General features: G+C 35.3%; 2 protein-coding genes across 3 annotated transcripts; one reads left to right on the top strand and one right to left on the bottom strand.

The window, feature by feature from the left end:
* The first annotated feature begins 6,536 nt into the window (after window positions 1-6,536).
* Window positions 6,537-20,130, top strand: LOC113749320 (pre-mRNA-processing protein 40A). Of its 2 annotated transcripts, none has more exons than XM_027293011.1 (28): window positions 6,537-6,661; window positions 6,874-6,941; window positions 7,308-7,373; window positions 7,474-7,797; window positions 7,897-8,031; window positions 8,859-8,902; window positions 9,106-9,175; window positions 10,599-10,651; window positions 10,756-10,813; window positions 10,896-11,288; window positions 11,555-11,653; window positions 11,755-11,823; window positions 12,422-12,499; window positions 12,607-12,693; window positions 13,116-13,150; window positions 13,256-13,361; window positions 13,829-13,909; window positions 14,066-14,158; window positions 14,227-14,280; window positions 14,367-14,483; window positions 14,602-14,700; window positions 16,147-16,194; window positions 16,282-16,371; window positions 17,242-17,349; window positions 17,449-17,513; window positions 17,617-17,719; window positions 19,227-19,568; window positions 19,677-20,130. In XM_027293011.1, exons 2-28 carry the CDS (start codon window positions 6,906-6,908, stop codon window positions 19,812-19,814), a joined length of 2,991 nt encoding a protein of 996 aa, XP_027148812.1. In that variant the 5' UTR covers window positions 6,537-6,661; window positions 6,874-6,905; the 3' UTR covers window positions 19,815-20,130. The 2 variants fall into 2 exon arrangements, with proteins under 2 accessions (XP_027148812.1, XP_027148809.1); XM_027293008.1 differs by having other exon boundaries at window positions 7,873-8,031.
* Window positions 20,131-21,778: 1,648 nt separating this feature from the next.
* On the bottom strand, window positions 21,779-23,579 carry LOC113749471. Its single transcript, XM_027293222.1, has 3 exons — window positions 22,694-23,579; window positions 22,462-22,573; window positions 21,779-22,370 (listed from the first exon to the last, which is right to left on the bottom strand). Exons 1-3 carry the CDS (start codon window positions 23,147-23,149, stop codon window positions 21,907-21,909), a joined length of 1,032 nt encoding a protein of 343 aa, XP_027149023.1. The 5' UTR covers window positions 23,150-23,579; the 3' UTR covers window positions 21,779-21,906.
* Window positions 23,580-27,229: the final 3,650 nt, after the last annotated feature.

The following is a 27,229-nucleotide window of genomic DNA, read 5'->3' as shown; positions in this document are numbered from 1 at the left end:
GAGAGTGGGGGAGGAGAGAAAGGCCAAAGGAAGAGAGAGGGGCAGGAGAAGAAGGGAAGAAGGAAGAGGAGTAGGGAGGGAAAATGAGAGAGGAAAAGATATAAAGAGGGGTGACATGGTGGCGGTTGCAATAGTAAGGAGGGAGAGAGAGATAGGAGGAAGGGAGTAATAAGAAGAGAGGGAAAAATAAAAGAAAGAAAATGAAAAGAAAAAAGAATTTTTTTTTCCAAACCTCAAATCCACAAAAGTTTTTATAACAAGTTATAGTAAAATTTTATATAAATACTAAAAAAACTCACCATCCAAATAGGCCCCACATTATTGTTTGTATTGAAGTTTTTCAAAGAAGATTTTTACCCTTTTCACGATCACATTTTTCAATTATTTTTCTATCTCACATACATAAGATCGTTACAATATATTTTTGGAATAATTTTAGTAACATCCCCTGAAGTTTGTCATAATATCACTCAGCTTCTCTGAAGTTTTTAAAATCTCACTTATCTCCCTTATCAAATTGATAAGACTAAATATTCCTATCAAAGTTCACAAATAGACAACATTACTCTTGCTCTTAATAGCTATTTAACCAAAAGGCCAAATCAAAATAAAATTTTAAAACAAAAAAATGTAAACTAAAAAAACAAATTGCTAGCTAATAATGATACATATTTCTTTATATTGGGGTAATGGTGGGACAGTAAAGAATTTGGAAAAATTAAATCTAATCGAGATCAACCACTCAGGAGGAGTTTGGTGAGTAATTAATATCTTAAAAAGTTTCGTGCACAATTACAATTAAGAAAGTCAAGATATTTTTTGGGGAAATATGTTTTCATACATGGTGTAGTTTAAGTTGTATTGAAAACTAAAATAATCTCTTCATATGCATAAATTTTTCAAGGTATAAATTTTGCTTTTGTTGCAATACAACTAAAATAAATAGTTTACATCAAGAAATTTACACTTTATAAAAATTTAACCTTATTTTATTTTTTTATTGTTATCATAAATTTCATAAGTAGGATAATATAAGGGTAGTATAGGAATAAAAATTTTATTTTTCTTGTATTTCCTTCAAATGGATTAAAATGTTATAAGAAATGGCAATCCAAGGGAGGTAAGTGAAATTTTAAAAACCTTAGCGGAGCTGCGTGATATTATGAGAAACCTTGGGAGAGGTTTCTGAAATTATTCCTACATTTTTTCTACAGAAAATTCAGAAAATAGCAGTGAATCTACAAATCGTCGATTGTATTGGATAATTTCAGTTTGTCATACTCCCTTCCGTTCGATGTCGCTATTGGTTAGTTTGGACGTTTCATAAGTTGCGTGTGTACCTTGAAACAACCCCAGGCAAGACTAGAAATGAAGACCAATTTTGAGGAAAGAATACAGATGTTTCCATCTCATATTTTTCTTCTGATAATTGCCGTTTGACACGATCTGGAGACTGGTCATGACTTTCAAACATTCTACTTTTAAGCCTCAAACTCCTACTTAAAATTTGATACGTCCAACCAATTATGGCCAAAAGAATTAAATAAACCAATGTTGCTATCAATTTCATCATCTTAAATGCTAGAAAAGCCAGTGCCAACTACCCGCACTTTGTATTTGACCTCAGTAATTATAAATAATTTTGTCATTCCTCAAACTTTTCAAATATTTTTTAAATCAATTTTCTTTGACAAAGATAATTCGAACTGATTATTCAAAGTAATCATTTTCCACGTTCAAATCACCGGTCTGTCTCAATATTACACTTGTAGCCCGTCTGACCAAGGAAATACTACTGATTTATAAACGTTTTAATTGGATTGAATACAGACGTATATCCTGACATTTCTTCCCCAATATTTAAGAGACAGGATTTTATCCAACTAGAGGAGAAGTCGTTTCTAAACTAACGTCTGACTGTTCTTTGGAAAAGACACCCGAATAGCTGATTAATATGATGGAACCACAAGAACAATAAACCAAGCAATATATATATAATCTTGAGATAATGGCAATTAACAACCAATGAGGAGGCAGAGGTAGAAGGCCAAGAAATTAACTTCAACAGCGTGCAAGGGAATTCTATCCATAAAAAGAAAAAAAAAAGAATGGCGGGCAAGAGAAAAGTGAGAGCTAATTTTGCTTGGGATAGCACTTTTCAGAAGAGTCCACCAATAAATTACGACGACTGTAAATCATGACATTTATAAGTGATAGATATGAACATAGAAATATCTAAAATCAAGGGGGCCGATCATAATTTAAAAGTGACTTTATATTATGACATTTCTAAAAAGAAGCATAAATCATGACATTTATAAACGATAAACATAAATGAAATGTCTAAAATCAAGGAGGTGGGTCATCATTCAATTTGTGTCGGTTGCCTAAGCCAGACACAAACGAAACGATTAAAATCAAGAAGGTGGGTCATCGTTTAGTTTGTTTTCGTTGTCTAAGTCATATGTTGCTTAGTATAAAATATTTCATTTTAGAAATTACACTTTTCAAAAGTGTCTCGAAATAATTCAAAATTTTCTTATAGTGTTTGTACTAACACATTTTTTCATTTAGGTTTCGAAAAGAATTAAAAATAGCATTTGGACAATAGATGAACTAGAGATACCGTATCCCAGAATCCATTGGGGAAAGGGGCTGTATATTAGTATACATACAGATGGCATTTGTAATGGACTCCCAAAGGAAGACTAGAAAGAGCATATAGATCAAATCAAATGTCTCCATTCAATCAATGGTAGTTAGTGTGGATTGTCGTGGCATAAATTGGACGGCCGAGTCTCGAAGGAATGCTATATTACAACTTGCTATCTTCTAATTGCATTTCCCTATTACTGGGTAGAAACAAATCAATAGACAGCTAAGATAAAGATGACGTTCACAAAAAATTAAGAAAACTGATGTGGTATAGAATACAAGTAACATGCGACTATGGTTGGAAAATATCACAGCCAACACTAGACTAACATCATAAACCAACAAAAACTGATTTTGCCTAACTAACACAGAGGTGTGTGCTAGCGTCTTCTTCAACTTGATTAGCCTAATTTTGAGCTCATGCGTATCATACCCGTAATTTTATGGTATCAATATCCCTATGCAAAAGGGAACCTCAATTGGGAATTAGACACGGGGGAAAGACAAAATATTTGCCTAATTTTTAACTTGTATTTGGGGTTGCGAGAATTGTGGTCTTAACTTGCCATTCGAGCTGATGAGACATTAGTCTAGTGACTAAGGTTGAGATCTAGATATTAGAGGTTCTCGGCTCAAATCTTCCTGTCCCTTTTCTACTTCTTAAGTCCCATCCGTGCTCTACTGGAAAAAAAAATGAAACAAATTGTCATTCAAACAATGGCTAAACTTAAAAATCTCATTGAACTACTTCACAATTTGTGTATATAAGTTTTAGGTTTGGATTCTCTCTCTTTTTAGTTGGGGGTAAGATAAGGATTGGACTTCAGAGTTACCGTACAAGACTTTCGCGTTATTTAAACCCTTTAAAAATTAGGCAAGTTGTGTTTTCCTTAAAAAAGTCTGCATTGTCTAACACGCCATATGTGTCGCTATTGGCATTGCTATCAGCATGAAGTCAGTCAACCATTGTATTAGAAATGCTACTCGATCTCACCGGTATGTAGTCTGATGATCTTGACCTGGAAAAGCCTGCACCCTTTCACTGTTGTGTGATATATGCCTGTTATTTTTCATCATCTTTGTTCTTGTTAGTTTTGCTCAAAAGCTGCAGCATGCCTCTTCCTTCACGTTTTCTTTGCATGACATAAGGAGGATATTCAGTTAGAAAGCGAACAATTCATGATCAAAACCCTCTATAAATTCGTTGCAAAATCCTTTTAGTCTTCTTGTTTCCTAGCTTACCTATATTGCTCTTTTCTACCACAAAAATGAATAACAGTAAAGTCCATTCCCAGAGAACCGTGCCCTTTTCCTGGGAAAACAAGCCAGGGGTCAGCAAGGATAGCAAGAATGGTCTTCGTCATCATCATACAAGTGGTGATCAGGGTGATTTTCCTATTGCAAAGCTGCCGCCTCCACCATGCCCGCCGGAAAAGTCCAGGGCATCGTTTCATAGTGATTTGCAAATCCCTCCACCGCCGTGTCCTAACTTCCAACATCCGCTGAGAAGTTCTTCCAGGAGAATTAGTTTCAAGAAGAACGATGATCCTTTTCTTCTAGCATATAAAGAGTGCACAAAGAGCACCAGTAAAAATCATAGAGGGTTATCAGGTGTAATTAATAGGATTGATGTTGGACTTGGGTTGAAGAAGAATTTATCTGTTTTCTCATGTAAGCACTCAGGCAATGTTATAGATGATAGCGTTGTTAGGATTTCTCAACTTCCTGTCTCAAAATCCCAAAGAGAGTCTTGAAGAGTGAAAGGGAGATGAAACTTTTGTTTGCTTGATCACTCAATCACATGCTTTGAATCATACATGTACCAGTCATGCTTAGATTGTTGGTTCTCTCATATTTTCCTCAATAATTCTTTTTTTTTTCCCTCTGGTGAAGCTTAGAGAGGCAACAAATTACATAATGATGTTCGGGCTGCATAAGTTCTCCATTCCCTTTTTTTTTTTTCAGACTTTGTCCTATAATTGGTTTTGCTATGTCGAGTAACAAGAAGATAATTACCTTGCCAATGAGAAAAAAAGGAGGAAATCCATGTACTTAGTTGCTTTGCTGATAGAATGTGTGCAAGTCTTATCCTTGGTTCCTTCTTTCTTTCTGCTGCACAATTTGATAATATACTTCTCATTGTGCGAGTACCCTTTCAATTTAATAATGGAGAGTCCGATGATTATCTGGTACAAAGCTGCATCAACTGGTAATCATCTTATTTTTCCAGAAAAAAAAGGTTTTACACTTCATAGATAACTTGGGACCCTTACTAGATTAATATTTAACTTTTTGCAGCAATTTCTGACAAATATGATGTCATATTCATGATACCGCATACTAACTTTGACAGCCGGAAAATAGTGAATGCAACTGACCCTGTTTGATCACTTCGTTCCTGCAAAAGAAAACAAAAGCATGATCTATGCACCGAAGCTAAAACTGAAGCAGGCGTACAAGTGCTCGCTCATTCATGTTAGCTTAAGACGCTTGTAGACTCCAAGTGTTGATGAATTTCAAAGTTACCCTACATTAGTTAACTCGCTTTTAAGTCCCTCATTATTAGCCATGAATAAGAAACATTTGTTCCTCCAAATGTTTATGTTGCACTCCTCGGACTATGTTTATACGTTCCCTAAAAAATAGTCATCACGCATTTGGGTATGCACTAAAATGTTGACGTAAAGAAGTGAATGAGATGTATTTTATAAGACCACCCTGCCTATATATGCCACATTGGAAAGGCTTTCGTCTAACCGTTTACTTTTTATTTGTTTATTATTTTGTTGGTGCGAAAATCTGTTCACCTTTGTATATGAACCAAACCGAGGTTGTTGTTGGACTCATCTGTTTTTTTTTTTTTTTTTTATTTTTTGTATTTAATCTACTACAGTATCTCCAAAAATAACTTCAAAAGCACACTCAAATATACTAAAATAAAAAATAAAATAAAATAAAATAAATTCTCGTCCCCTCTTTTCTTTCACACACCACTATCAGCCATCAACCACCACTGTCAACGCCCATTATCGCTTACAGCCACCATTCTTTTTTTTCTCTTTCTTTTTGGCTCACCCCCTTCTCCCCTCCTTTTTTTTTTTCTCTCCTCTTTCCTCCCATCCCTCCCCTGCAGCCCGCCTCCCCCTCCCTCCTTTCTTTGTTTCTAGCTGCGTGTGTTTCCCTCTTTCCATCTCCTTTCTTTTCCTTCCTCCTCCACTTTCTTTCTCCTCACTCCTTTTCTCCCTTCTTCTTTCCTCCTCTCCCTTCCACGCATCCCATTGCCCACTTCCTCTCCCGTTTCTAGTTGGCGTGCTTGTTAAGAGAAGGGAAGGGGGTCCAATGAAGGGGGAGTGGAGAGAGAGAACGGTGGGAATAAAAAGAGAGGGGAAGGATGTGGGAAGGGAGGTGGGAGTGCTGGGAGTTGGATGGTGGTAATAGGGAGAGAGGAAGAAGAAAGGAAAAAGAAAAGGAAAAAGAAAAAGAAAGAAAATGGAAAAGGAAAAGGAAGGAAAAGAAAAAAAAAAGAAAATTTTTTCCCAACCCTCAAATATATAGAAGTTTTTCTATAATTTCTACCGTAAATTAGAGTAAAATTTTATGCAAACATCTAAAAAACTCACCGTACAAACAGACCCTAAAAGTTCTAAGTAATAGTCAAAGATGAACAAAAGAAAACAGATTGCAAATGGAAAATAAGAGGTCTACTATCCTGGGCCTCACAGTAGCCAATTTCGGCCCATATCCAGTTTTAACTTTCAGCCATTTTTACAAGCACAATAAAAAGAACCTTTTGAAAACAAAAATGCAGGAAAGCCCATAATTACCATTTTACACTAGTCCAGTCCAAGCTCCAAATATCAGCATTTGTGCACCATCCATCCTCGCGCCAAGCCCGAATCTGAGAAATCGACCCGGCGCTGCTCAATATTTAGGGTTTATATAATTTTTGCAGCATTAAAGTCTCGGCTCAATTTTCTACTATTATTTTTCTATTTTCCATCTTCAGGTAATGCATCTCTTTCTTATATCTTTAATTTCAGGTTTTGGGTTCGGTTATACGTTTTAATCGGTAGTTTCTAATTCATTTCAGTTTATTATCATACTATAATTTATGTATGTGCTTTTGAATACTACAATTTGTTAGTGTTTTTGTGCGAATTATATTGGAAAATTGTTGATGATTGATTATTTCATGAGTGATTATTATTATTATCGCAGCTGCTTTGGGTTAGGGTTGTTGATGCGCAGTCATGGCCAATAATCCTCCCCAGTCATCCGGTGCACAGGTACACGAACACATGTACTTCCGAGAAAAATTGAAAGACTAATTTGTTTCTGTCCGTAAAATTTTAAGGTTGTATTAGCATTTGTTAATGAGTTACCGTTCAATGGTTATTTTGTCTTAATTAGCTAGAAACGTTGAAATTGGAAAACCTGGGTTGAATGTAAAAGCAAATGCGTGATTGTATTGTTTATGAGATGAAGAATGATGATTGTTTATGTTTTGATGATGATTTTGTTTAGGAAGAACCTTTAGTATTGCTGCTTTACCATGTGATTATGTTGTTCCTTGAGAAGTGCTCAAATGGTATTGATACTGTGTTATTTTATTGTAATTTTTGACTTGATCTTGTTTGTTTTATACCTTATAGCCTCTTCGGCCTCCTGCAGTGGGATCAGTGGCACCTCCAAATTATGGCGTTCCTTTCCCTATGCAAGTATATTACCAACTTATTCTCTGTTTTATGCTAATTATTTTATTTTTTTTATGAGTTGGATACATAGATGGTGATGAACATTTTTTTTTGGGGGTAATAGTTCCGTCCTGCCATGCCTGGACAGCAAGGCCAACTGTTTCCTCCTATATCAACTGCTCAGCAATTTCGCCCTGTTGGTCAAGTGCAGAATGTCGGACTGCCACATGGACAAACTCAGCCTCTGCAGTATTCCCAACCAATGCAGCAGTTTCCTTCTCAGCTTGGTACTGCTGCACCTTCATCTCAGCCAATTCATAATCCATTAATTCAACAAAATATGCCTATTACTTCCGGAGCGCAGCAGCCTCAGCAAACAGGATCCACCTTGAATAATCATCTGCACGGTGTAGGTGGCCCAGCAGTTCAATTCTCATCATCTTATACTGTAAGAAATGACAGTGGCATTCTTATCTGCATTCCAAACTCTTGCTTCTTGTTATTGATTTTGCTGCTCTTTTAGTTTGCACCGTCTTCTTTTGGTCAGACACAAAATGGCATGAATATTCCATCCCAACATCAAACTCATGCACCTGGACCGTGGCTGCAGCCTGGAAGTCAAGGTGCTCCTACTGGTACACATTTGCAGCACGCAACTCAGCAACCCTCTGCCGCGATCTCAGTTAGTTCTCATTGTCCTTTACTTGTATCCAATTACCCTGTCTCAAACAGAAAATTGCTTGAAAGACTCCCTAGTGTTGGATTGTCAGTATTGGTTCACATGCTGTTACATATTTTCCTCTCTATGCGGAATGTGTCCTTTTCTGCCGGCATTTAGACAAGCATTCTTTTGAGGTCTTCTTTTATCCCTTTGAAGTCCTTTTGTTGCAATACATAAACTTTTTCTGCCTTTTTTTTCAATATTTATGAATTTTTAAAATTATTTGTCAGACTTGAGATCTTGAGGTTGTTGGTATTTATTTGTGCCCAACAGTAAATGTTTCTGATTTGTCTGTGCACTTTCAGAAAGTTCAAGTTCCTATGAGTTGTCTTGTATTATTTGGTGTTTGTGGAATGATTTGTATGAGATGGGTTTTTACATTTTTTTTACAAGTTTCTTATATATCTGGGGAATTGAAGTTGGAAATCTAGATATTTCCCTGAAGGCTTTAGTTAAAACAGTTTCCCGATTTCATTTTTGTTATTGGCCATTATGTAGTTAAATGATGCCAATATGGCACAGTGAAATTGTGGATCTTGAAGGTTCTTATGTTTTTTCTTAGCCTGGTTTTTGATATTAGCATTTAGATGCAGAAAGAAAATGCAAATGCTTTTCTGAAGAAATGCATAACTTGGTATATTTCGAACTGAGGAAAAAATCATGCTAAAAATAATATGTTTTTGTCTGCCTACTGATCCACTGGTATTGATTCAGTCAGGGTGTTCTTCATTGTGTATTTGTTTAATTATGGACTTCAGGTTTTTAACACTCTCATTTCTGTTTAACAGACTCCATCAAACTGGCAGGAGTTTGAGGCTGCTAATGGAAGAAGGTTAGTTACTTTGTTAGGAGCTTTTTTGTTCTTGGGAGGTGCTTTTAGACTCTTTCTGGTTATAATTTTTAAAGGTTCATTTTTTAATTTGGACTAGGGTTTTGCTCGTGTAAGATCCTCTGGTTTTTAACTTTTTAAATAATTTTTTGAGATCTTATTCTGGGACTCTCAAGTTGATTTTCTTTTTTGGTGATTGTACCCAGATATTACTACAACAAGGTCACACAACAATCTAGCTGGGAGAAGCCTCTAGAACTGATGACACCCATAGAGGTGAGTCAATAATCTAACTGCTTTTCTTCGGAAGAATAGTTTTACCTCTGTGCAAACCGAAGCATGCTTGGGGTATGATATTGAGTTTTGTGCAAATTGGACGTTCACAATTAAGCAGCACTTAATTGTTCCAAATTGTTTTATTCCTGTTCTCCTTTTCTTTGCATGGTCTTCCACTGGTTTGTAGATGTCATGGCAAGCCAAGGGAATAAAACGGCTGCTCTTAGTGCTACTTTGAAGGCGGTTTCACTTTCTCAAGGCAGGCAACAATTTGCTATTCACATTTTGTAATGTAGGGATTCTTTTGTAGTATTTGGTTAATGGAATGCTTTTATGGTCTAATTGTAGCAGCAATGTTTGGTTTTTTTATAGTCCTGTGGGAGGCTGAGTGGTACTGTGCATTTCACGTCTGAAATAATCTTGTTCATTTGCATTTGTGGTTTTATTTGATCTTCTTTTTCCCTGCTACTTATGTCAATATTGGCTTGCATTCTACTCACATGACTTTTTTGTATAAATTCGTCTTTAGGGTGTAGGTGTCCTTAAGTAGTCAATGAGTTTTTAGAGTTATTATGTAGTAATCCTTGCAGTCTAGAATTTCTTGTGCTGTTTTTTGGTTTGTCCAGCTATTTAAGATTTGCTTGGTGTGTTTGCATATCAAGTTATGTGATGCTATGAATGATTAGTCTTCTTCTTCTTCTTCTTCAGCTATCTTCTGCACTCATTTGCTTTTAATATTGTTTCATCCATCTAATGCATTAGCTTCTGGCACATGACTTGCCTGATCTCTATGTTCTTTCAAAGGTTTCAGGTACAAATTCTGCTACTTATATTCGCAACTGTTAATTTTTACTCTGATGGTAAAAATTACAAGGCAGCTATGCTTACTAGTGCTGTTCCAGTGATTTAGCAATATGCCAAGTTTGTTGTACATGATTGCTGTGAATGTCTTTTACAGCTTAATGTAGATTCCTGTCTTGTACAATGTTTCTTCATTTTTCTCTGAAACTTTTTGGATTGGTAGTAGTGGTATGCTACCAGCACTTTCTGGCATAATTTCTCTAACCAATGATCATCTTTAGCATTTTTTTGGCACATGCTTAAACAGTTGATTGCAGCCTTTGGCAGCTCGCGTGAAGGCTGTATGTTTATCTCTGACTTATCATGGCTTTTTCTAATGTGGATCTGCTATCGTATTTAACACATTTGTTGCTGGTGATGAATGTTTTAATTTCTCCACGTTTATAGTTTACTTTTCTGTTATTTCTTGGTCTGATTTCTTTCCTTTGGAATCACATCCATTTCTCTTTTAGAAATGTCTAGTTTCGTTTTCATTGTTTCTACTGAATTCTTTGTATTGCTTTTTTCTTTTCTTTCTGGAGGATGTGATTTACTTATTATTTGTGAATTTCTTGTTTGACAGAGAGCTGATGCATCGACAGTTTGGAAAGAATTTACCACTCCTGAGGGTAGAAAGTGAGCACTAACTACAGTTGTTATTAAACAATATCTCCCTGTTTGGGGGTGTTTTTACAGGTTATTTTGTGTTTGTCTATTTAACTAGTTTCTAATCTTTTCAGGTATTACTACAATAAGGAAACAAAGGAATCAAAATGGACAATGCCTGAGGAGCTAAAGGTTTCTTCTGTATTCCATTAGTGTTGTATAATGCTTTGCCTACAACTATTATCTGGACTAATACTTGAGCAAATGCCGCCAGCGGGCCCGTGAACAAGCTGAAAAGGCAGCTTCCTTTGGATCTCATTTAGAAATGGGTGTGCCTACTGCTCCAACTAGCACCTCCGTTGGACAACCACCTCTTGTTACTTCAGTTAGCTCCACTTCTTCAACAGTATCTGCCATAGCTTCTAGCCCAATTGCGGTAACTCCTGTGGCTGCTGTTGTTAATTCTCCCACTGTGGCCGTTTTTGGATCACCAGCAGTTCCAACAGTACAACCTGCTGTAACAAGTATGGTTAGTGTGCCCTCTCTAGGTGAAACATCCGCTTCACCTGCTCCTACAACAGGAAGCTTGGGAATGCATAATGTGGAGAATAATTCTTCACACATTTCTGAAGGTTCTACTGGTGAAGCTTCTTCTCAGGATATTGAGGTATGTGTTGTTTTTCATGTTTCATCTGAAGTTTGACTGTTCAACTCTTATCTGTTTATGACATCTGAGTGTGATTGTGCTTGGGAGCTGAAATATAATCTTTGAAGTTGTGTTTGTCTCTTTTAATTAGCGGAAAGGGTAGTTGTCCTTGAACATAGAGGTTTCTCATGCTCAATTAGGCACCCTTATAAATATCTACCAAAAAATTAATGGTTTGAAGTCGCCAAGATTTGTTTATATGGAGTTTAATTTTATGTGGCTTTAAGGAGGCAAAGAAGGGCATGGCTGTCGCAGGAAAAGTTAATGTGACAACCTCAGAAGAAAAGCCAATGGACGATGAACCTTTAGTTTTCACCAATAAACAGGTGCATATTTAGTAAATGATCTTTTCATACTTTTCTTGGACAGTTGGGCTTCGATAAAAATAGAGTGCTGTATTTGTTGACCTTTTTACATTTTTGTTTAGGAGGCAAAAAATGCTTTTAAAGCATTACTAGAGTCTGCAAATGTTGAGGCAGATTGGACTTGGGAGCAGGTATCCTCAACTTTTTTTTTGGCTACCGTCTAGCAGCATGGACATGGGAATGGCTATCTTTGCATTTGATCTTAATAATTCGTAAAGGAAGTGGTAAAATTGAGAAGATGTTTTCTAAGATTCAAAATTTTGATATCATTACATACTTATGCGATGTTTCAAAGTATTCTTCATCTGGGATAGAAGAAAGTATAACTTAAAACCACACGATCAGTTTAGCAAATTGGGAATATTATTTAATCTGGTTCAATGATACCTTGTCCTCCCTATTTCTATGTCTCATCTCTATGTATATTCATGATTAGAAAACCCAGCGACACTTCCAACCTCGCCAGATTTTTAATCATCCCATGCAATAGTCAGAAAATTGGTTTCAGCTGTGGCAATTGAATCTTTTTGTCTTAAACCCCAGAATTGACTCTAATTTTTTGCATCTTATTTTTCCTCTATTCATTTATTCTCCTCTCCTCTGCACCTCTCATGCCGATTCCCTACCTATTTCTTGTAACCATGATTTTGTATATGCCTAAAGAGGTGTCAGGGCTGCAGAACAGAGGTTGCTTTAACTGCTTTTGCTGAACTTTGACTTGCATCTCAGGCTATGCGGGTTATTATTAATGACAAAAGATATGGTGCCCTAAAAACACTTGGTGAGAGGAAACAGGCATTCAATGAGGTAATTATATGTTGCTGCCAGAAGGGTTTTCTCCCTTAGTATTCTGTAGTTTAATTGCTCTTGTTTTTGCTTCTGATTCTTTCATCTTTATTGTACATCATTAACAGTACTTGATGCAAAGGAAAAAGATAGAGGCAGAGGAGAGACGTTTGAGGCAAAGAAAAGCAAAAGAAGAATTTACGAAGATGTTGGAAGTAAGTTGCTTCTTGTCGGTCATTTTCTCATTATCAATTCTTAAGTTGGTTTTTTTCTACTATTAACAAGTTGTACGTGGAAATAAACTTTTAAGCTCTTTTTTTTTTTGGCCGTAGCGTGAGTTGAAACTGTTTATTATCAAATTCATGAGCCTTTTTGTATACGTATCAGAGTTTTATTGAATAGCAATCTTCCATTGTGCATGTTTACCATGGCATTGTTAACTTAAAAGTTTTCATTTCCCAATCATAATTGCTAAAGCTAGACTAGGGTGGGAATTCTATGTAGTCATGCAGCTCATGCATAGTTTCATCTATTATTCAGTTTAAATTCTTGGTGATTTGTATTGATGTTATTGCTTATGTTGTTGAAAGTTTTACTGATTTGAATGGTGACTTTCACTCTGTGAATATTGTGTCAGGAGTGCAGGGAGCTTACATCATTGACAAGATGGAGGTTTATATTTGTTCTCTTCTCTTGTTCAATCGATCACATCTTGTTTTCTATCAATCATAGATGACAAGATCATATTTTTCTTATAAACTCTTTCCTACTGAGCAGCAAAGCAGTAACGATGTTAGAAGATGATGAACGTTTCAAAGCTGTGGAAAAAGAATCAGATCGTGAGGATCTTTTTAGAAGTTACCTGGTGGATCTTCAGAAAAAGGTATCCAGTCTCTGCTTGTGCTTATATATGAAGAATGAATATTTACTTGTTTGGCCAGCCATGCTTTTAGTTTATCTATTACTTATCAAAGTCTAATATACTATGGTATTTCTGACAAAAAAAAAATACTATGGTATTTCTTATTTGTATAAAAAATTATTGTTGTTGTGTTGCTTTAGATATACTTTACTAGTAGTATCATGCAATAACAAGTTCTATTGACTAGAACCTTGCTTTCTTGAATGGGACCAAAAAAGAAAAAACTAAGAAAGTTGTTCTGCAGACTAGTTTGAAAGCTGGTAAATATTCAGTTTCACTTAGACTTGTGATGAGCACCAGTAGTATTTGTTCAGCAGTTATGAATTGCAGTGTTATAGACTTATTTATATAGTTTCTTGGATTTCGCACATCCTGTGTGCATTCTTTCTTAACTTCAATGCGATAAGTAATGGTGTGCATGAATGCAGGAAAGAGTTAAGGCACAGGAGGAGCATCGCCGGAATAGGTCAGAGTATAGGCAATTTCTGGAAACTTGTGGCTTTATTAAGGTATTTATTTTTATTTTAGCTTTCTTATTGTTGGAATCCATGTATCATCCATTCCCCCCCTCCCCCCCAAAAAAAACCACAAAAAAAAATCGCCAAACCCGCCCTTTAATCTTGTTTATCCTTGTCCAATATCTCCCATTCCTTTGATGACTGCAGGTAGATAGCCAGTGGAGGAAAGTTCAAGATCTCTTGGAAGACGATGAAAGATGTTCACGCCTTGACAAGATTGATCGTTTGGAGATCTTCCAGGTAATATTGTTTTCTTGAACTGTGAGAATGGTTTCTTGTATTGGTGCTGATTTTGGTATTTATGGCAGGAATACATCCGAGATTTGGAGAGGGAGGAGGAGGAGCAGAAAAAGAAAGAAAAGGTCTGCTATTGAATTACTTTCTTGACATTTGTCCATCCAGATTAAGGTACTAATTGATTCTGTCTCTTTTTTAACATAATTTTAAGGAACAATTGAGACGGGCTGAGCGCAAAAATCGAGATGCTTTTCGCAAGTTGATGGAAGAACATATTGCTGCCGGCATTTTGAATGCTAAAACTCTTTGGCGTGATTACTGTCAGAAGGTATGAGTCTCCTCGATTTTGGACTAAGTAGATATCAGAGGTTTTGGTTAGCTAAGAAGATGGTGTCTCTGGAATAATCTGATCCACTTAGTTTTTCTTTCTGTGTTTTGCTTGGTAGGTCAAAGATACTGAGGCTTATCAGGCTGTTGCATTGAGCACTTCTGGATCTACACCAATGGATTTGTTCGAGGATGTTTTGGAAGAATTGGAAAACCAGGTACCTTTTATGGTGATCACTGTAGAGAATTAGTACTTGTTCCCATTATCCTTCATCTCTGTTCCCATTAGTACTTTTTATTATGCATAGCTTTGTTCCTATTATAGTTAATTTTGTACATATAAGAGTAAGATTTCAGGTAAAAAATTTCCATTCCTGTCTGTATTATGCACCCAATGGCAGCTATACCTATTTGCAAACTAAAGATTTTGCTACCACTATTTTGGTTCTAGTCAATGTTTTCCTTGTTGCTTCTATTATGGGGCATGTTGGGAGACAGTTGAGCCTGCTCTTTACTTTGATTCTGAAGAGATATTTGCATTATCCTTATACCTTTCTAGATACTCCAATGCAAAAAGCAGTCTGTCGTACATGTGTTGATTGGAGGCAAAATGTTTAGGTGTTCTTCGAAGCGTTGGAGAAGTCTCATGCATTGATCATAATCTAGTTAAATGTACAGAGTGCAAAGCAGAAGAGGCCCTTCTGTGCACTTAAGCGCAAAGCACACACTTCATTGAAGTGAAGCTCAATGTTACATGATTTTTTTTAATATATAGTCTACAGTTATTAACAATGATACAAGTAAACATTGAAGATAAGAAAAGAGACAGATTCTAGAATAAAAACTCTGCAGATTAGTGGATTGAACGTGAAAAGTACATGTTGTATACTCATATAAAGTGAAGTAATACAAACTTAAATATCAAGGTTGAAGCTGTTTAGCACTCTAAAATGCATAGAAAATTAAGCTCCCAAGCAACTAAATCAATGAAGTCAATAGATGTTGAGGGTTTATGGTAGTTATAATCAGTTATCCTAATCAAACTATTCAATGCCATAGATAAGACAAAAAAAAGGTACGTTGGTTTTATGGAAAGGAAAGCTGAAAAAGAGGAACAAATTCAAGAAGCTTGCTTGTTTGCCTTGTGAGCTTTCATGTGCCTTACTGGCACTTTTTGGTATGATGGTCACTAACTTTAGACGATGAAAAGCATTAAACTGGCTCTTCTGTTTGCTTTGTGCTTAATTTTGCACTTCCTGAGCTATTAATTACCATAAGTTACCTCTCGTATGAGTTTTTCATTGATGATCAATAGAAGTGAATATACAAAGAAGGGAAGTCAAGAAACTACTATAAGTTAGCTACGTGGTATTACGGATTGTACATGAGGCACTTTGACATCCTTCGTTGCGAAACTTGTCATTCAACGGCTACAATTTTCTTTCTGTAAGTAGATTAATAGGGAATCCTCTTATCAAAGCTTGGAAAAGCATTCATATAGTTCATGGGCACATGCATTGATATGGATAGCTACAGCCATACAAGCCATATACTTCTGGTTTATTAATGTTGAACTTTATGATAAGTATTTGAGATTCAAAATCTCTAATATTTATCAGCAGGAAGCTGATTCTCTTTACATTTTTCCTTCTCTTTTTCTTCAGTATCATGATGACAAGACACGGATAAAAGATGCAGTGAAGCTGGAAAAGGTAAAGTTATCTAGGCTGTTTAGTTATCTATCCAATGAGTATTCTGATCTGCATAGTTTTTAAATATTTCCTTGTGTATGAATTCAGATCTCTGTTTTGCCAATGTGGACATTGGAAGACTTTAAGGCTGCTATTAAGGAGAGCATCAGCTCAGAGGTATCAGATATTAATTTACAGGTATGAACATTGAAAACTAGGATTTTTAAGTTATTCTTTGCTTGCTGTCGCAAATGTTTTTTTTTCCCTGTATTTCTTTTTATCTTATTTTGGGGTAATATGTACCTAGATAATGCATTAGTTTCATGCTGTGCTCTTGTACCTGAGCCTATATCTGGGAGAGGCATGTGGAGATCCATATGTCTAGACTCCTTGTTTTGTTCTCCACAAGAAGGTTGGTTTTGTTTTGTGTCTGGACATGCATCTCCTATAAGCACAAAACAACTTGCAATACAGTTGGGAAAATATGTGCTAAGCATGAATGCTTTCTCACTAGCTATCTTATTTATGTTTTTCTTTCTGATGTCTGGTTTACATTGATCAACTTACAGTATCAGATATATTTCTTTTTGGGTCAATCATTTTCCCCTTCTGGAATTGTTTTTGGCAGTGATGACTTGAACCTAGCTTGTGACCTTTGAAATCTGCTCAAGTGCTGTGAAAGGATAATGTTACTTTGACATTTTTTCCCTTCCCTTGATTTTGTGTCAATGAATTTCTATTTGTTCTCTTTGATTCAATATTTTAGTGGCTTATCATCTTTTATATGAACAGAACCATGTGTTTGAGAAAAAGTAATACTAAAACAGGGCTTTATCAAGCATGTTATTGAAATTTTGTCTAATAACACTTGAAGGCTGTCCACTTTGGACAGAACTGGTCCGATGAGGCATGAGTGGGGGTTAAATTAGCATCTCTAACCTTCCTGGTGACTCTGTTTTCCAATCAGTTGCAATGCGTTTCTAGCTGAAATTCAAGTTATTTTATTGGTGCTTGTGTCATAGTACGGCCCACCATTTGCCTTTGCGCTTACTAGTCAGTTCTTTGCAGCTTGTTTTCGAGGATCTACTAGAGAGAGCCAAAGAAAAGGAGGAGAAAGAAGCTAAAAAGCGTCAGCGTCTTGCTAAAGACTTCAGCGATTTGCTGAGCACCATTAAGGTATGTGTAATTTTTTATAGGGGGAGTTCATACTCATGTTGTTGTCACATAGCATGTATATGAACTCTTTTAATAGACATTTGGTCTACCATCTCCTAGGAAATAACTGCAACATCTAACTGGGAGGAATCAAAAGAATTGCTTGAAGACAGCTCAGAATATAGGTAAATTTTTCGTCAATTATGTATGAAGTGCAAGCTTGGAAATGTTATTCACTTCAATTTGCTGGACTTCTCATAGTACTTTTTCTAATTAAACTTTTACTAGATCCATTGGAGAGGAGAATTCTTGCAAGGAAATCTTTGAAGAATATATTGCACGCTTGCAGGAGAAGGCAAAGGAAAAGGAACGCAAGCGAGAGGAGGAAAAGGTGAAATAATTCTCCTGTAGTACTTTTGTGTGTTATCCATCCAGCAACAGTACTGTGCTATTAAGTTTCATCATTATTTTGTCACCTGAAACAAGATATTGAACTTTGAAGAATTTCGAGCATCATTGTTTTTACAAGTAAATGCGGTCTAGTATTCTAGTTGCATAGATTAGATATCTTTGGGCTTTGATATTAATCGGAAAATCATTCAAAATGTTCCTTCACATTTCGTCAAATGAATTTTTTCATCCTTCACTTTTAAAATAGTAACTTTAAATCCCTAACAAAATTAAGTCAATAAAATTTGGTATAGGTTTTTGACCACTTGTTACCCTGAATCCATCACGTCACCCAGACATGGTCATTTTTCTGGGGGCAAAATGGGTATATCTTATTTGTAGTTAACAAATACCCAATTCATATTCATTTTTGCCTCTAAAACAGTAGGATCTAACCTGAACCATATTCATTTTTTTGGCCAAAAAAGTGGGATCTGACCCAACTTATATTCATTTTTGCTACTAAAAATTTGAGATCTGACTTTCTGGTACATAAAAAATGACAGCATGTGGGTCGTGTGGAGATTTTAGGCTAAAAAGTAGTCAAAAACTTGGAACCAAATTTTGCTAACTTGAATTTGTAAGGGATGTAAAATTAACATTTTAAAAGTGAAGCACGAAAAACTCATTTGGCAAAGTGTGAGGGATATTTTGAACAATTTTTCCATATTAATCAATTTCCGACTTTTTCTTTTAATCATTTCCCAACCCTTCTTTTTATCATTTTGAATCATCTACATGTCATCTCTTTTTTCTCCTCTTTCCTCATCTACATGCATATCTCTTTATTTTGTCAGAATTAATTTCAAGTGCATCGTGTTTCTGTGCAATATTGCAAGTGTACTTTCAAAACATTACATCTTTTCTTTGCAACTTATATTAGGCAACTTCGTTGATGGAGTTGTTTCAATTCTCTCTGCTTAAAATATATGCACAAACGAATCAAAATAAGTTGGAATGTTTGACTGAATGCATTAAATCTAAAATTGGATTTGATACCAGCAAGAAAGTGCCCCTGATGAAATTTGTATACATATCACCAAAAATGGAATGCCTTTTTGTACGGTTTCTAGAGCCAACACTTGTGAAAAGATGTTATGTTATATGCATAGTTTTGCTGATGCCTTTTATTAGAAAACATGGTCTGACAATTTGAATGTGCAAGTTGACTGAACCAGCTCTTTCATTGACTGTTTTGGTGTGTCTACCCTGATAACAAACGGCAATGTGCATATTTACTTTTTTTTCCCCTTCGAAAAGTCCTTACTATTTGTTTGTGGCTGATGAGTTTTCCCAAAATATTGTGCCTATGATTGTTAGTTTATGGTGTTACCTTTATCTTGATTGAAGATTTTGCTGGTCAATATTTTGAAGGAGCTTTTTCTTTTATGCTAAAAGCTGAGATTGTTACTTTCCTCTTTTCCTTTCATTAATTGTTTTTGACATAGGCTAGAAAAGAGAGAGAAAGAGAAGAAAAAGAGAAGAAGAAGGATAAAGAGAGAAGGGAGAAAGAAAAAGAAAAAGACAAAGAGAAAGAGAGAGAAAGGGAACGTGAAAGAGAAAAAGAAAAAGGGAAAGAAAGATCGAAGAAAGACGAAGTAGATACTGCAAATGCAGATGTCATTGATGATCATGGACTCAAAGAAGAGAAGAAAAGGGAAAAAGACAGAGACAAGAAACATCGAAAGAGGCACCACAGTGTAACTGATGATGCAAGTTCTGAGAAGGATGAGAAAGAGGAGACTAAGAAGTCTCGTCGGCATAGCGGTGACCGTAAAAAGTCAAGGAAGGTATCTTTTTCTGTTATCCAGGCTATAATTGTTTTAAGCATGTTATGATTATATAGCTTATGGTAGCAACTTCTATCTGTTTTATGATTTTCTTTTGTTCATTGGCAGCATGGGCATTCACCTGAATCTGATTGTGAAACAAGGCATAAAAGACACAGAAAAGATCATAGGGATGGATCTCGTCGAGGTGGTGGGCATGAGGAGCTTGAAGATGGTGAGCTTGGTGAAGATGTGGAAATGGAATAATATAAGATTAACATATCAGACCTAGCTGTTTTTTAAGAAAATGGGGCACTATTCTTCTACCTCTATACCCGCTTAAGATGCTGAAAGGACGTCTGTGTTGATCAAGTAATTTAATCAGGCAATTTAGGAGTTAGTGTGTGTTCTTGAAGATCGAGCAGTGTCATGACAGCGTGTGATGTGTATTCTTTCCCAGTTTTACTGTGTATTTTGCTGTTATTTGGTTGACTAGGGCTGCAGACGGAAAAACGGTGTACGATTTCAAAATATGAAACAAAGTCTATTCATAAATTTTAAAGACGCTTTGTCATTGCAATTAGTTTGATGACAAATCTGTTGTGCATTTCCTTGTACTATATAAGAATGATTTGTGGTCAAATGGGGTTTGAATTTCAATCGCTTGGATAGAGGGTTTTTGGAAATGTGAAATGTTGTGTAGTTTTTTTAAAACTTTTGGTACAATTGAGGGTAGCATGTGTTTAGATATATTTATCAAAATGCCCTCATTTTGGTACATTTAAAGCTTTGATTTATGGAGGCATTGGGGTATTTTTGAAATATGAAATTATTTTGCAACCCATTTTTGTATCGAATACAACTCATACAAGCTTATGTGTTAGTATAATTACTGAAATGGTGTTATAGACACGTTTAATTGAAGTGTGGCTTTTTGTTGTGCAATTAACACAAAGACATATTAATACATTGTGTAATTAACATGTTGCTATAACTAGCTGTTAGAGATAATCCTTTGTTTGAAACAACTTATATCTGCTTTTGGGTGATTTTTGATATTGTAGAGGTTTTTTTGAGAATGGTAAAATTGTAAAAGTATTGATAAAGCAAAGTGTACACGTGCTGTAATTAGAATGTACTATTATTAATTCTGTCATATTTGATGATTATTTTTTTTAGAATGCATTATTATTTGTCCAGTGAAAAATCCTCTCTAATCACACAGGCACTAAACCCGAACCATACGCGGGTACTCCCCCTGGTAATTGAGTAGAAAATTCACATTCTTACTGGGCCTTGTCTTCTCTTGCTTCATTTTTCCCCCTTCAAGCGAATTATTACTTGTTTTCTTCTTGTTTGTTTCCCTTTTTTTTTTTTGGGTTGGGGGTGGGGGGAGGGGGGTGACTGGGTGGTGCTGGGGTTGGATATTTGGTTCCCTACTGTCGCCAGAAATCCATGATTATGGTTCGAAGGCCTTGCATATTAACCACTGTATGGCAAATTGTCCTGAGAATCACTCCTCTTTTTTTTTTTTTGGGTAGACCTGCAGGATTGCACTCTTTTCTGCACTCGGTATAGTAGGATTTCTTGCAAAGGTGAAGAAAAAGAAAATGGGATCTCTTACAAAGGTATGCTTTACTCCATATGGTGGTAGGGCATAGTAGGTAGTTACTTGATTATAATGGTAGGGCTCAATGGTAAGTGGTGGCACAGAGAAGAAAGACTTTTTTAGCATTTTTTTATTTGAATCGAGTTTGCTTCCTTTTTATGAAGAATTGACAATCTTTTCGAGGCCTAGTGTGTCCTCATGCGGCATGATTTTTTTTAAGCTTCCACGGTGATTTTTCAGGAGTATAATTTTTGAATTCAAATTGCGCCAAATTACCCATCTGCTGTCCGGAAAAAGTTTATACAGAAAGCAGGAAGAAAAATACAACTAAAGGTCAAAAGACATCAGTCCTGCTATAATGGATAGCTAGAAATATTACTGTGGCGGGTCCTAAATAAAAATTAACGCGAGTGGTAGGGACAAAAGCATCCATCCTTCACACAAAAGTAATGAAATGTTTGCCAGTAGTAAATGTAGCTTTTATGATCTTGGCTTCGGAGGATTTGCCCATTTCTTGGCGGTTCAAACATCAATGTCTGCCATAGTTTTGATTAAGCGAGACATTGACCAGAAAATAAATACTTCTAACTTTGTATGGATGCTCTAGAAAATGGTATGTGCGTCAGTTAAATCTTATGTTTTAACAATTGATTTGCTAAACAGCTTGTGGATAATTTGAACTGCTTTCGAGTACAAATGTTCATATCACCACAAAATTCTGAGTGCAACCCTTCTGAGATCTACATACGTTCATGAATTCTTTGTCATGTCTGTGATAACCTCATAGCTGATATCCTCTAGCATCGCATCTGCAAGCTGAATACCTATTTCTTGCCTGTGATGCTCAAAATTGCTCCATTCTTGAGCAGAAGATAACAAATCAAGGTGTAGTAGATGGGTGGTATTGGTTTCATGAATTGATTCTTTGCTCCATAACCATATGTTTTGGCATATGAGCTCCCAGAGCTTCTCATGCCCCATAATTTGTTGAATTTGTTGGCCTTCTGGGTAGTACTTTTTGTGCTTCTCCACCACTTCTCTAACGCAGTCAAACAGAAGTAGTTTTGATTTTTGCACTGCTTTCTTGTTTTTCGCGTATTGAGATGATGCATCAGGCTTGCAAAATTCACCGAAACCAGAACAAAATGGCTTCTCTGATTTACATGCACACACTGTAGTCGAAATTTGCTTGTGTCTTCTAGCATCACCATCTTCTGTTTTCCAATAGAAAAATATGTACAAAACGTCAGATTTTCAAGAAAAGGTCACTTGTATGTAAACCAAGGTTCGAGTAAAAGGACCAACTTCTGCAAAATGGTGAACCATCAGCAGGTTGTGTATGTTCTAAAACTGAAACTGGGCTAAGCTGCTTGCCGTCTTCGCCATTTTCCAATCTAAACCTTCGGTCTGCGGTAACCTGTTAGCTTCAAGGACAACCAAACTGAATCAATGAAGTATTTAGAAATTTTATAGTAGCAAGAATGGCTCATCTGAGTTTTGATATGAAGAATTCAGTGATTATTGAGTCCCAATCTACCTCATTTTCATCTTTAATGGCTTGATAGTAGTCTGGTATTCCCCAAAAGCCATCTTTTCTCCATGCGTAATGTGCATCTTCTCCATCACTCTCTGAGCAAGAGTTGAACATTGTTGCACTGCTCGCGGAGGAAAATTTATCATCATCTGCCATTTCCTGTTTGATGTTGTCCATCTCTGAGACACAAACACCTTCACTTCTGATTCCAGAAATATTGCTGACTTTCTGGTCCTCAGTAACAGTCAGAGTTCTGCTAAATAGAGCTCTCACGATTCTTGAACAATTTGGGATGAATTTTCTGTTTCTCCTTAAACCAGAGCTGACTGACCTTTTCAAACATGTTCCTATACTGCTGGAGCTGTAACCTCTTTCAAGAAGATAAACCTCTAAGATGAAAGGTTCCTGTTGTTCTTGGAGAAAGTCTCCGAGCTGCTTGGACATGATGGAAGACATCATGGGAAGGTAAATGATTTCTTTTGGCTAAAGATTATCGTGTATGCTCTTGTTTAAAGTTGTCTAGTAGAAGCGGTAAGAGAACAGCTGCTGCTTTGGTATTGGATATTTGGATGGGACTATACAAAGCATGTTCAGGAGTGGAAGGTAGCAAGTAATAGGAGAGGAGCAAAGAGAAGATTGGAGACTCAAATAAGGCCGGAGAGTTGAATTTGGGGGATGAGTGAAGATAAATGAAGATATGAAGCTTTGTTTTCCAAGGACGGGAGCATTGAAATGGAGAACAATAAAATGTGTTACCTAACCTTTCTGTCATGCAATCTTTGAATCACAAGGTATCTTTGCACTTAAAGCTGTATAGCCTAGAGATCGTTGGTTCTATCTATCTTTCTCTTCCAACAGACATGCCCACACATGTACTCGAGAAAATTACAGATTAAAAAGTATTTGGTAGATTTTGTGAGATGGTCCCGAAAGTTTTTGTCCTTTTGGAGTTTGCCACGACAAACACTACAGTATCATTGCTTGAGGGCAGAAGCATGGAAGACAGATAGCTTCTAGACTCGTTGAACTACCAAGAAAAACCTCACACCCAAACTGCTCCACCAATGAAAGGGAAAATTCTTTTGGGTAGTTAATGAAGGGAAAATTTGTTAAAATGATCCTCAAATGTTCAAGAAATGGTTTTATTATGTTTAAAGATGGTATATAGTTTTCTGGGCACCAATTGGATCTATTAGTTTTGTACCAAATCACATGGTCAACTATCTTTCCAACACCATAGGTCATATCCACCCCACACAGAATTAATCTAGGAGGTAAAATAGGTTCCTTGAGCATTTAACCCTTCTCAGTGTGACAACAACATGACAATTGGGCTAAAAAATGAGAAAAATAATTGCATAAAAAGATCTTCCATGTTGTAAAAAAAGCTAGGTTTACTTTTCCATGTAGTAGTTGAACACAAATAAAGATCTTTTCCCCAATTCTTGCCTCTCAGCTATCTGCAAGTGACCTAAGCATGAGATTTGGTACATGAAGGATGAGAGAGATGGGATTTCGAAATTGATAAGCAGCATGGGTTTACACTAAACTTATCATATGGATGTACACAACTCATGTATTTAGATACTTTTCAAATTGATAATACTCTTGTTAAAAAACTAACATCTGAGATCCCTCTTAACCAATATTTATTAGACACATGCTAACCAAACATTTCTAATAAAAATGATATGATAATTTGAAAATGTATTGCAAACCAAAATGCTTCGCTTTAAATATGAAGGCCTAATATATATATATATATATATATATATATAACATGGGAAGGAGCATTTTAGCAATTTACCCAGAAATTAATAGAGTTTTTTTTTTTTTTTTAGCAAGGGAATGGTAGGATTTTAGGATGCCGGGATGGAAGGAATGTGAGGATTAGAATTTAGAATTTCTAATTCTTGAGATCTCAACTTTAATGACTCGTCGGTACAGAGTTCATGAACATTGGAACCACAAAAAAAAAAAAAAAAAAAAACCGGGTTTATGAGGACAGAAGTGCAGAAGTACCATGCAAATTAGCTAACCTGCTTTAATTTACAATTATTACAAGAAAGTGGAAATAGACGAGAAGATTTCCCATAAGAGTAAAATCTCGTATCCACGACTTTCATTCATATGCTACTTGTGCACCTAAATGGAAAACGATGATCTATTTGCTAAACTGAAGTCTATTAATGGTCTAAAGAGCTTCATTACATTTGTCACTTTTTTTTAAAAAAAAAAAATCTAGAATTTATTATTGTTTTCTTAAAATTTTTTGGCACTTGCATCAAGTCAAATCAACATACTTTTCTGATCTATTGTTATATTTTAGGTACGGTGCCATAATTAACATTAAACAAATTCGGGTAATGTCACAGTTTCTTTTGCCTAGTTTTGTTCTCATTAAACCAGCTTGGAAGTGGTACCACTTACCCATTTCAAGACATTTAATCACAAGTTTGAGCGAGCAGGGGATCAAATGCAAATCGATCAAGTTCACCCATTTTGGCAATGTATTTGCAGTTTTTGTCTATATATTTTCTTTCAATGCAAGAGGGTTTTCTCTTATAGAAAAAGAGATTAACTATTCCGAAATGGTTATAAATGGTAACTAATTTAGTTCATTTTTTTTTTTGGTGGAAACTAATTTGGCTCATGTTCATCAAGAATTATTCCCAACAGGATTGTTGAAGGGGTTAACCACCACACTTTTTTTTTGTCTCTTGCGTGTTTGAAGTAAATATGCATGTGCTTCGACCTCAAACTTCGCTTTCGTGTCCCCCTTATCTTCGACTTAAATTGCTTCTAATTTTAGGTGACAAGATTTGATGATATAAACAATGGAGATCAACTCCTCATGATATAAACAAGGGGTTAATGGTCCTAATAAATAAATTTTTTTTTGGCAAAGTTTCTATCAATGTTTATTGCTGCAAGGCGCTAATTTGTCTGTTTGGTGAAATACATGTCGAGAACAAACAGCAAAGAAGACATGTGAGAGCGGCAGTTTTAGTTTTGACTTTAGAAAATGTCAAGCACATTTCTTAGAAGATACTACTAATTAATAGGATCTAATCAATCATTAGTGATGACAAACGCCTAGCAATTCTTTTGAATTGCAAAAGGAAAAAAGAAAGCTCACTTTTGGTCGTAAATTTAAGGACCAAAACGCCTACACACATATAGATGAAAAGGAAAAGAATATAAGTAGTCATTAATTATGTTTTGGGTTATTATCACTTTACCCTCTTAATGTTCGGTGCCACTATTAATTTCCTCATTAACTTTATCTTTTAATCTCTCTACCCTCAAAACTAACGATCAAATTTAACGGAGTTTGTTAATTAAAATGAAAAGACATGTTTAGTTCTTAAAATTATTATCACTTTACCCCTATAAACTATAGTCTTATTATTAATTTACCATTTAGAGTTATTTTTTAAACAATTTATCCCACCATTAAACCAACTTAACAAGTTAAAAAAACTTTAGAAGAAAGTACCATCCTCTTTGTATAATAAAAATAATAAAAAATTTAGACTGGCTCTTTTCCTTTTTAGTATCAAGAAAAAAAATCAAAGTATTAATCTCTTTCTTCTTGACAATCTTATTAATATTGAAAAAAATAGAGAGAGAGAGAAAGAGAGCTCAATTCAGTTTTAAAAAAATACAAAATAAAAAAGAATTAAATACTTTTATTATTTTAAAATTATTTCACTTTTTTGTTTACTATCAAATTTCAATCCTAATCTCGACGATCTTAAAGTAATACGATAATGTTAGACTCTTCTTTATTATTATTATTTTTTACCAAAATCTAATTTTCTATCTCCTTCTTTCCTATCTCTTTTTCTTTTCCTAATATTAATAAGTGTGAAAAAAGAAATTTGAGAAAACTTGTTTATTTCTATGTTTTTGGATCTCTTAAAGTGAAAAAAAAGGAAGAATAACCATTTTAAATTTTTTTATTTTTAATTATATATAAAAGGGTAAATATATTTAAAAAAATTTTTTCATACTAATTAGATTAACGATGAGGTAAAATGCCTAAAAAATAATATTAAGAATTAAAGCGATTGTATCACTATAATTTAAAAAGATAATAATAATGTAGTAATGCTATAGAGTAAAAGAGTATTTTTGTCCAAAATTTATTAACATGTTGAGTTGAATTACTTATAGTGGTGAAGTGATTAAAAAATAACGCTAGAGAGTAAACTGATAGTAATGATGTAATTTAAAGGAGCAAAGTGATAATAACCCTTTGTTTTTTTGTCTTCATTGCGAGGGTGCATAGAATGTCGCAGATAAAGTTCATCTTGCTTGGGGACAGACAGTTGCATTGATTCATAATGAGATTCAGTTTTACTTTATGAGAATCAGTTTTTGTGTGGTCTCCATCAACCATGTTGAAATTTATCTTTGCAGCTGTAGAAAAGTCTAATTCATCATAAAGAAGTAGAAAACTAAAAACAAAAATAAAACAGCAATAGAATAGTCTGAATCCAATGGCCATTTTGTTCACCTGTAACAAACATGACA

Source organism: Coffea eugenioides, chromosome 10, assembly GCF_003713205.1.
Source record: "Coffea eugenioides isolate CCC68of chromosome 10, Ceug_1.0, whole genome shotgun sequence".
NCBI classification, from domain to species: Eukaryota; Viridiplantae; Streptophyta; class Magnoliopsida; order Gentianales; family Rubiaceae; genus Coffea; species Coffea eugenioides.
This window is presented reverse-complemented; position numbering and strand designations above follow the sequence as displayed.

Excerpts from the sequence above, each read along its gene's own strand:
- LOC113749320 (XM_027293008.1), top strand. The coding sequence starts at position 6,906 with ATGGCCAATAATCCTCCCCAGTCATCCGGTGCACAG. Across the intron at positions 6,942-7,307 it reads CCCAGTCATCCGGTGCACAG|CCTCTTCGGCCTCCTGCAGT; the intron begins GTACACGAACAC and ends TATACCTTATAG. Across the intron at positions 14,159-14,226 it reads ATCGTTTGGAGATCTTCCAG|GAATACATCCGAGATTTGGA; the intron begins GTAATATTGTTT and ends TATTTATGGCAG.
- LOC113749471 (XM_027293222.1), bottom strand. The coding sequence starts at position 23,149 with ATGATGTCTTCCATCATGTCCAAGCAGCTCGGAGACTTTCTCCAAGAA. Across the intron at positions 22,574-22,693 it reads CCATTAAAGATGAAAATGAG|GTTACCGCAGACCGAAGGTT; the intron begins GTAGATTGGGAC and ends TGAAGCTAACAG. Across the intron at positions 22,371-22,461 it reads TGGTTCACCATTTTGCAGAA|AAGATGGTGATGCTAGAAGA; the intron begins GTTGGTCCTTTT and ends ATTGGAAAACAG.